Source organism: Microtus ochrogaster, unplaced genomic scaffold (assembly GCF_000317375.1).
Source record: "Microtus ochrogaster isolate Prairie Vole_2 unplaced genomic scaffold, MicOch1.0 UNK14, whole genome shotgun sequence".
Classification (NCBI taxonomy): Eukaryota; Metazoa; Chordata; class Mammalia; order Rodentia; family Cricetidae; genus Microtus; species Microtus ochrogaster.
Window position 1 is genome coordinate 2843080 of NW_004949112.1, and position 9684 is coordinate 2852763.

The following is a 9684-nucleotide window of genomic DNA, read 5'->3' on the forward strand; positions in this document are numbered from 1 at the left end:
CCATCTCCCATGTGGGCAGGTGAGGCTCAGGGCGAGGCTCAGGTGGAGGTGCGGCCCAGCAGGAGGATCGCCATCTCCCATGTGGGCAGGTGAGGCTCAGGGCGAGGAGCCACGTACCAGCTGCATGGCCGTGTAACACACGCACTGGTCTGTTAGAAGAAGAATTGTAATCTGAGTCTGCGTGTTGGTTGGGAGCTGGCTGAGACATTTGGTGCAGGCAGGAGACAGCTAGGACCGTGTTTGAGACGTACAGGAAAGCAAGCGGTCAGAAGTCAGCAGGCTTCTGTGAACACCTGAGATAAATACCTGCTCATCTGCTCAGTGCCTGAGAGCCACGACTCCAGCCCAGCGCTGCATCCCCCTGGGTATCTTCATGCCAGCTGTTTGGCTCTGTGTTTCGTGAGGAACCATAGCTACTGGTAGCCTTGATAATGACGGCAGCCAGTCTTGCTGCTGACGGGGACCTTCCTGGGAGCCAGGTCCACCCCAGATGTTTCACAGCTCTTGAGATGATGCCATCATTTCTCTGTTTATGGATGAAGAAACAGAGGCAGAGAGGCCCAGTAGCTCACCCAAAGTCACACAGCTAGGAAGTGGGATTTAAGCTCAGGCCAGAACACCACAAAACCTCCAGTAAAAAGAGTAGCTGTGCAAACATGACGACACGAGTTCAATTCCCAACACTCATTTACAATCTGGGCATGGTGGTGTGTGCCCATAATCCCAGGGAGGGAGACAGGAGGATCCTTGGAGTTTGCTGGCAGATAGCCTAGCTTAATTGATGGGACCCTGGTTCCAGTGAGAGGCCCTGTCTCAAAGTGGAGAAGGGCTGGAGAGAGTATTGACTGCTCTTGCAGAGGACCCAGGTTCAGTTCCCAGCACCCACATGGTGGCTCACAACCATCTGTAAATCCAGTTCCAGGGAATCCAGTGCCTTCTTCTGTAGGTGCTGCACACATGGTGCACATATAAACATGAAGGCAAACATGCATACATATATAAAATAAATCTTTTTTTTTTTTTTTTTTTTTTTTTTTTTTTTTTGGTTTTTCGAGACAGGGTTTCTCTGTGGCTTTGGAGCCTGTCCTGGAACTAGCTCTTGTAGACCAGGCTGGTCTCTAGAACTCAGAGAGATCCGCCTGCCTCTGCCTCCCAAGTGCTGGGATTAAAGGCGTGCGCCACCACCGCCCAGTTTACAAAATAAATCTTAAGGATAAAATGCACATGCTGCCTGAGGGATGACACCTGAGGTGGACCCCGGGATCCGCATCTCTCGTGTTGGCATTCACAGATGAGTCTGCAGTGATCTGGCCTGACCCCACCCACCCCCTTTCTGCATTCTAGATTCCACAAGCTGGTGATTGATGATGTCCGCCCCGAGGATGAGGGAGACTACACATTCGTGCCTGATGGCTATGCCCTGTCCCTTTCAGCCAAGCTCAACTTCCTGGGTAGAGACAGCCTTCCTTTTCTACTAGGGACAGAGAACCCACCCTCCCAGGCCTCCAAGATCCCAGCATTTCTCCCTGCAGGATTAAGATGTCTAGTTTTATGATGGAATCCATGGGTACAGTCAGTGAGATGTTCAGGGCATGGTACATGGTGATGAGTATCCATGGGGATAGGGGCGGTTTGGGAACCTGTCCTTCCCCTGGGACCACACACTCAGGGTTTCTTTCAGATTCTGCCCTCTGCCTCTCGATTATGAAGGGAAGATGAGGGAGGGACATGAGAGTTTAGCCCTAACCAACCCAACTCCTTGTCCTTTCAGAAATCAAAGTGGAGTATGTACCCAAGCAAGGTAAGAGCCGCGTGGCCACAGTGTGACTCATGTCTGAGGGATCAGGGCTGCGTCTGGACCCCTCCTCTGAGGGAGCAGGGCTGGGTCTGGACCCCTCCTCTGAGGGAGCAGGGCTGGGTCTGGACCCCTGGTCTGAGGGATCAGGGCTGAGTCTGGACCCCTGGTCTGAGGGATCAGGGCTGCGTCTGGACCCCTGGTCTGAGGGATCAGGGCTGTGTCTGGACCCCTGGTCTGAGGGATCAGGGCTGCGTCTGGACTTGGAATGTTGCTTCTCTGGGTGCCCTATAGTGGTATTGGGAAGCCAGGTACCCAACGCCTGTTTTGTGCCTTCAGAGCCCCCAAAGATCCACCTGGACTGCTCAGGGAAGACCTCGGATAACTCCATTGTTGTCGTGGCTGGAAACAAGCTGCGGCTGGATGTGGCTATCACAGGGGAGCCTCCTCCCGTTGCCACCTGGCTAAAGGGAGATGAGGTAGGTTTCTGCCCTGGTCCTTCTCCCCTAGCTCTGTTAAGTGGCTTCAGGCAAGTGGCTTTTCCTCTCCGAACTTCAGTTTCATTCACTATGGAATGAGGATGTCGTCTTTCTGTGTGGAGCAGTTCTGAACACTGCAGGATGTATTGTCTACACAGGCAAGGATGGATCCAACACACGGTGCATACCCCATTCATTGATCTTTTCCTCCAACAGCTGGTTAGTTAGTCAAGACTGACCGGTTCATCCATCTCTTCAGTAACTCTTCTCCCCACCACCCACCCACCACTCACCCACCCACCCACCCACCCATCATTTATCCATCCATCCATCCACCCATTCATCCACACATCTACCCATCCCTCCACCCACAACCCACCCACCCATTATCCAATTGCATTTATCACTATACAATCCATCCACCCACCACCTATTCATCCATCCATCTATCCATCACTCACCTACCCAACCTGCACCACTCACTCCCCCAAAAAGTCCACCCACCTATCTAACTACCATCACTGATTCATCCTTTCATCAAAAAACTGCTTTGACTTTTCTGTCCTGGTCCCAGGGAAGCGGGATTTTCAGTTCTCCTATGTTAGCTTTCAATTAATGTAATCAATACCAGAGCTATCTCTGTCTGTCTGCTTGTCTGTGCATCCATCCATCCATCCATCCATCCATCCATCCATCCATCCATCCATCTATGTACATACACACTACATATGTGGTTTCTGGTTCAAGCCCCGGTCAGTGTTCCTCTCCCTTGGATCTGTGGCCAGGTTAAACACTGTGGTGGCAAGATGCTCACCTCATAATGGCTGGAACACACAGAGAGGAAGGGTCCAGGGCCCCAACATCCTCTTCAATGGCACCCCCCTTACCAATGACTGGGTGTCCTCTTGATAGGCCCCATCACTTTTTTTCAAGACAGGGTTTCTCTGTGTGGCCCTGGCTATCCCAGAACTTGCTCTGTAGACCAGGATGGCCTCATAGAGATCTGCCTGCCTCTCCTGGGATCAAAGGCATTCACCATCACCTTCGGGCTTTAGGTCCCATCACTTAAAGGCTCCACTTCCTCCCAGTAATGTGATGAACTGGGACAAGCCTTCAGGACTTGGGTCTTTGGGTAACCAAACTGTAGCATCCAAACTGTAGTAGCACCGAGGTCCTCTCTTCTGGAACAAGGACAGCATGGCCCCATGTTTATCCACTCTTCCCCGCAGCTAACACTAAAGGTGCCACCCTCACCAGATGCAGTCCTTTGTGGGAGGTGATGCAAGCTTCTCAAGATGGCCAAGACTGAGATATGGGGGTCAGAGAGCAGGAGCTGTAGGGATGTGAAGTCACTTTGAGCTAGGAAACATTTTATAAAATGTTTCCTGGAAGAAGTGGATGACTTTCAGGTGGTCTTAAGAGTAAGAGGAGGTAGGCTGGCGAGATGGCCCAGCCGTTAAGAGCACTGGCTGCTCTTTCAGAGGACCTGGGTTCAATTCCCAGGGCCCACATGGCAGCTCACAACTGTCTGTAACTCTAGTTCCAGGGGATCTGACTCCCTTACATCAATGTATAAAAATTAAAAAAAAAAAGAGTACAAGGAGACGTGAGACACAGCTGGAGTGGCTGGGATTCCAGGCAGGGCTCTCCCCTAGATTTTACCCCAGTACTGCACAGATCAGACACGGCGGTTCACAGCTGCCATCTCTGCACTTGGGAGGTAGAGGCAGGAGGAACAGGAGCTCAAGAACATCCTTGACTACAGAGAAAGTTTAATGGCCATCTGCATTACAAGAGAAATCTGTTTTAGGAAGAAAAAGCAGTGTCAGGTTGTGTGTCTTGGGAACAAGACCTTGCTTAGTGAAGGTGGGTGTGTGGGGACAGGAGGGATGAACGAGGAAAGTCAGGGTGAGTTCCGAGTCAGAACTCTCGCGTGGCCATAGTGAGGTCCTGAGGCATGCCTGGCCGCTGGGTGGCCCTGTCCAGGTATTCACAGCGACGGAGGGCAGGATACACATTGAGCAGAGGCCAGACTGCAGCAGCTTTGTGATCGAGAGTGCAGAACGGGCAGATGAGGGCCGATATACCATCAAAGTCACCAACCCTGCGGGTGAAGATGTGGCCTCCATTTTCCTGCGGGTTGTGGGTAAGCAGGGGCCAAGGCGGATGATGCACGGGGTGGCTCACTGAAGCCTCTAAGGTACCCCAGACTCTTACTGTCCCTCACTCCCACCCAGATGTTCCTGACCCTCCAGAGGCCGTTCGTGTCACCTCAGTTGGAGAAGACTGGGCCATTCTGGTCTGGGAGCCACCCAAGTATGATGGAGGACAGCCCGTGACTGGTCAGCATCCATGTCCCCATGACTTCCGTGCTCCCTAACCTGTGATTCTTCTTTCACCCGAGCCCATAGCTTCCTTGTGGGTCTCCTGCAAGAACTAAGTTCTCGGGACCTGGGTTTCCATGATTTTTTCTGACGTGTGTGCACCCATGCATGCGGAGGTCGGGTCCACCTTGAGCGCCCTCCTCCACCACTCTCCACTTTATTTTTGAGATCGGTTCTCTCACTGAACCTAGAGCTCACCTGTTAGGCTAGACTGACTGGCTAAAGGAACTTTCTGTCTCCAGCCATGAGATCACGAGCACATACTACAGCCAGCTTTTATGTGGGTGCCATGGATCCAAACTCAGGCCCTCATACTAGTGCAAGCACTATTGACCGAGTCTCATCTGCAGCCCCCATCATGACCCCCTTTTGAGATCTATCTTTGAGATCCCAGGCTGGCCTCAAACTCAGAGGTATCAGCTTGACTCTGCCTCCTGAGTGTTGGGGTTAAAGGTGTATGCCACCATGCCCAGCCAGATTTCCATCTTTCTTACTTTGACCCCATTAACCTTTCCCAGGGTTCTTTGTTCCCTAGCGACCTGGAAATAAGTCTCACAGCCTGGGGATTTCTGTGACCTTGGCCCCCAGAAGGCTCTGGGAAGCCGAGAGTCAGTTTGACGTGGGTTGTTTGATCCTTTCTATATGACACTAGATCTCATTACAACCCCCAAACCCTTCTGCTTGGGGAGCCACAGGGTACTTGATGGAGCGGAAGAAGAAAGGCTCCCAGCGCTGGATGAAGCTCAACTTTGAAGTCTTCACTGAAACCACCTACGAGTCCACAAAGATGATAGAGGGTGTCCTCTATGAGATGCGGGTCTTCGCTGTCAATGCCATCGGTGTCTCACAGCCCAGCATGAACACCAAGCCCTTCATGCCCATTGGTACAATGGCTTGTCCCTCCCCCTGCCCCTCCCACCGACTCTGCCCCACACCCATCTCCAATCTCATACCTGACCTTTGACCCACAGAGCTTGAAACTTTGTGTGTGTGTGTGTGTGTGTGTGTGTGTGTGTGTGTGGTGCTGGAGATAGAATCTAGGACCATGCACAAAACTTCAGCCCCTCACTGAGGTATTCTAGACATGGGCTCTACTACTGAGCCACACCCCTCCCAGCCTCTCACTGGCAGATTCTAGGAAGGCATTTTACCTCTGAGTTACAGCCCTAGTACCCCTGCCTCTTTTTTTTTTTGGTCTTTTTGAAGCAGGTTCTGTAGTACTAGCTGGTCTGGAACTAGCTCTGTAGGTCAGGCTGGCCTTGAACCCCCAGAGATCCTCCTGCTGCCTCCTCCCCAGGCTAGGACTGAAAGTGTACACCACCACGCTGGCTTCTGTTTTTAATTTTATCTCCCTCATGCCCTTTCCTGATCACTGATTTTTGACCCATCGCAGTGATACTAGCCTCTGACCCCTGTCCTCTCTTCCTGACTTCTGCTTCTTCACTGGCTCCTGGTCCCCTCTCTTTGGATCCCTGCAGCCCCCACAAGTGCACCCCAGCACCTCATAGTGGAGGATGTGACAGACACCACCACCACACTCAAGTGGAGGCCCCCAGACAGGATTGGCGCTGGTGGCATCGATGGCTACCTGGTGGAGTACTGCCTGGAGGGCTGTAAGTGGCACTTGGCCCTGTGTTGGGAGTTGCATGGGGGTTCGCATAGTGCCTGGAACAGTCTGGACCCCTCAGGCCTTCCCTTCCTCTGCTACCTCTGTGAAGCAATGACTCCTTATCTGTTTGTTCCTCCCTCTCTAGTATTTTCCTCTACCTCCTTCCCGCTCTTCTTCCTTCCCACCCAGCTGTGTAACTGTCATCTCTGCCGTCCCCATCCCCACCTCTGCTGCGTACCCCCCGCACTCACAGTCACACTCAAGCGCTTGCGTACACCCATATTGGCATGTATATGCACACTGGCAGGCACACACACACACACACACACACACACACACACACACACACAGAGCCCGCCGTGCGGTTCACAGTCCCTGGCTACAGAATGTCTTGTATGCATTGCTCATCTGGCAGTCAGGACTCCACGCTGACTCTGTCTGCCCAGCCATATCAGTAATCGAGCAGCCACAGCCCTACCCACTTACGGCTGCCTGTGTGGTTTTGGTCTCTATGACTCAGAACCTTCATCTTGACCTGGAACTGTGACCACCGCATCAGGTCACACAGGAAAGTGATAATGTTGTTCATATCAGCTTCTTCCCAGCATTCCCTGCTCCATTTTTCAGCCAGCCACCACTCCACCCTCCTACCCCGGCAATTTCTTGCATCAGGCTCGAGCTGTGTGATTTCAAATAGCTGGGACCCCCGGTTTCCTTGATCTTGAAATGTGGGTCACAATGTCCACAATGGAATGGGTGTGGTCCTCCGTGCTGTCGTCAGGAAGGCTTGACCAGGGCTGCCACTTATGCCGGGGTTCACTGAGTCCTCGTTGTGATGGGGTTTGTGGGGGACAGCGAGGAAAGCAGTGCAGAAGGCCCAGGTCCACATGTGACTCCTCTCCCCAGCTGAGGAATGGGTCCCTGCTAACAAGGAACCCGTGGAACGGTGTGGCTTCACTGTCAAGGATCTTCCAACTGGAGCCAGGATCCTCTTCCGGGTTGTCGGGATCAACATTGCGGGGCGCAGTGAACCAGCCACCCTCCTTCAGCCAGTCACCATTAGGGAGATTGTGGGTGAGTGACACCCAGTCCCTGACTCAGCACCCCTGAGGCTCTACTCAGGGTCCCCCAGATGATGTCATCATCCCCCTGAAGCAATTTCCAGCCCAACACCAACCCTCTCTGTTCACACCCTCAGAGCAACCCAAGATCCGCCTCCCCCGCCACCTGCGGCAGACCTATATCCGCAAAGTGGGGGAAGCCATCAACCTTGTTATCCCCTTCCAGGTACTTAAGTTGGGGTCAGTGTGGGTGCTGGGGTGAGGTTATAAACAGGGCCAGGGTTGGAGTTGAGATCAGGGTCAGGGTCAGAACTGGCATCAGGGTCAGGGCCAGGGTTGGGGTTGGGGACCGGGCTGTGAACAGGGTCAGGTTCAGGGCCAATACCATTGTTTGTGCTTAAGTCAGAGCCAGGGTCAGAGCTGAGGGTCAAGGATAGGGCTAGGGTCAGGGTGGAAGTCAGAGATAGGGTTGGGGTCAAACAGAGCCAGGGCCAGAGCTGGCAGGGGTCAGAGCCTGGAGTAGGATTGAGTACAAGTCCAGGATGCTATCAGGTCCCAGATGCAGTGATGTATTTGTCTCCTAACCATGCTCTTCGGCCTGAAGAGCCCACTCACCTGACATTTATTCTGTCGTACAGGGCAAGCCCCGGCCTCAGGTGGTGTGGACCAAGGGTGGGGCTCCCTTGGATACCTCCCGTGTGAATGTGCGCACCAGTGACTTCGACACGGTGTTCTTCGTGCGCCAGGCGGCCCGCTCTGACTCTGGAGAATATGAGCTGAATGTGCAGATTGAGAACATGAAGGACACTGCTACCATCCGCATCCGGGTCGTGGGTGCGAGGCTGGAGCCTGGGGAGGAATGGGAGAAGAGGGAAATCAGAGTAGGGGAGAGGCTGGGTGGGACTGGGGGGTTGGAGGAACATGGCCAAAGGCAAGGAAGGGAGATTTGAAACAGGAAGGGTGGAAGGTGGGGCAAGGAAGGGTTCCATCCGCAGCGCTGGGCAAACGAAGTGTAGTGGTGTGTGTCCACGATCTTAGCACTCACGGGGTGGCAGCGGGAAGATCAAACCAATCTTGAGATATACAGTGGGTTTGAGACCAGCCTGGGCTACAACAAGTCAAAAAGAAAAAAGAAAAAAAAAGTCAGGAGGGGAAGGAAGGAGCAGTGCCAGGCACCAGGGCCCCTCGGATGGTGTGTGACCCCCAACCCTCCTTCTAGAAAAGGCAGGGCCACCGGAGAATGTGATGGTGAAGGAGGTGTGGGGCACAAATGCGCTGGTGGAGTGGCAGCCGCCAAAGGACGATGGGAACAGTGAGGTCACAGGCTACTTTGTCCAGAAGGCTGACAAAAAAACCATGGTGAGGGGACAGAGGGGCCTCGGAGGCTGGGGGAATGCTGGTGGCCTTGGTAGAGCAGAGCTGAGCTTTCTGTTTCACAGCTGGGAAGCAGGCTAGGAGACCCGGTGGCTGCGAGTGGGAGTGGGCGGGTTCAGAAGACAGACTGCTGCTTCTGCCCCGCCTCTCCTAAGTCTCTACTCACGTGTGGCCCAAGTGCCGGCCTTTCCTGGTCCCTCCTTGTCCCCATTCCAGGAGTGGTTCAATGTCTACGAACACAATCGCCACACCAGCTGTACAGTGTCGGATCTCATTGTGGGCAATGAGTACTATTTCCGAATCTTCAGCGAGAACATCTGCGGTCTCAGTGACTCACCTGGTGTCTCCAAGAACACAGCGCGAATCCTCAAGACAGGTGCAGGGCTGCCTGGCATTGAGCTGTAACTCCTGTCTGTTGACCCCTGGCTAGGTTTGGGGTGGGACTCAAGTTATGGGTGTCTCATCTTCCCTAGGAATCACCTTAAAACCACTGGAATACAAGGAGCATGATTTCCGAACAGCCCCCAAGTTCCTGACACCGCTGACTGACCGGGTAGTGGTAGCGGGATATACCGCAGCTCTCAACTGTGCCGTCAGAGGCCACCCAAAGGTGCCAGGGTGGGGTCCGGGGAAACCGTTAGCAGCAATGGCCCCCCGAATACTCCACTAGCAGCTCCTCAGGTGGAGGCCAAGTGTCAGGCAGGTCTGGGCTTCCTGCCTCTTCTCTGCCTCGTGACTGCCAGGGACACCTCTTCCATTCAGCCCAACTCTGTTCAGTTTGAAAACAGTGCCACTCCCTAAAAACCCTGGGGGGCACTTACACCTGCATAGCTTCCTGGGGTTCTTCTCAGTCACCTACTCTCAAGTTCACTCTTCTTTAAAAACACCTTAAGGGGGCTGGAGAGATGGCTCAGAGGTTAAGAGCATTGCCTGCTCTTCCAAAGGTCCTGAGTTCAATTCCCAGCAACCACATGGTGGCTCA

The 9684-nt window shown here is 53.5% G+C and overlaps 1 protein-coding gene across 2 annotated transcripts in view; it reads left to right on the forward strand.

Annotated features, from left to right (window-relative positions):
* Mybpc2 (myosin binding protein C, fast type) overlaps positions 1-9684 on the forward strand; it is a 28889-nt gene that overhangs the window by 15705 nt on the left and 3500 nt on the right. For both annotated transcript variants that reach the window (XM_005366867.3, XM_026789165.1), the window contains exons 14-26: positions 1345-1451; positions 1772-1801; positions 2135-2274; positions 4261-4420; positions 4512-4616; positions 5354-5542; positions 6137-6271; positions 7174-7341; positions 7466-7554; positions 7967-8162; positions 8548-8687; positions 8919-9078; positions 9176-9312. In XM_005366867.3, the coding sequence (XP_005366924.1) occupies positions 1345-1451; positions 1772-1801; positions 2135-2274; positions 4261-4420; positions 4512-4616; positions 5354-5542; positions 6137-6271; positions 7174-7341; positions 7466-7554; positions 7967-8162; positions 8548-8687; positions 8919-9078; positions 9176-9312 (1756 nt within the window). The remainder of the gene's footprint in view (positions 1-1344; positions 1452-1771; positions 1802-2134; positions 2275-4260; positions 4421-4511; positions 4617-5353; positions 5543-6136; positions 6272-7173; positions 7342-7465; positions 7555-7966; positions 8163-8547; positions 8688-8918; positions 9079-9175; positions 9313-9684) is intronic.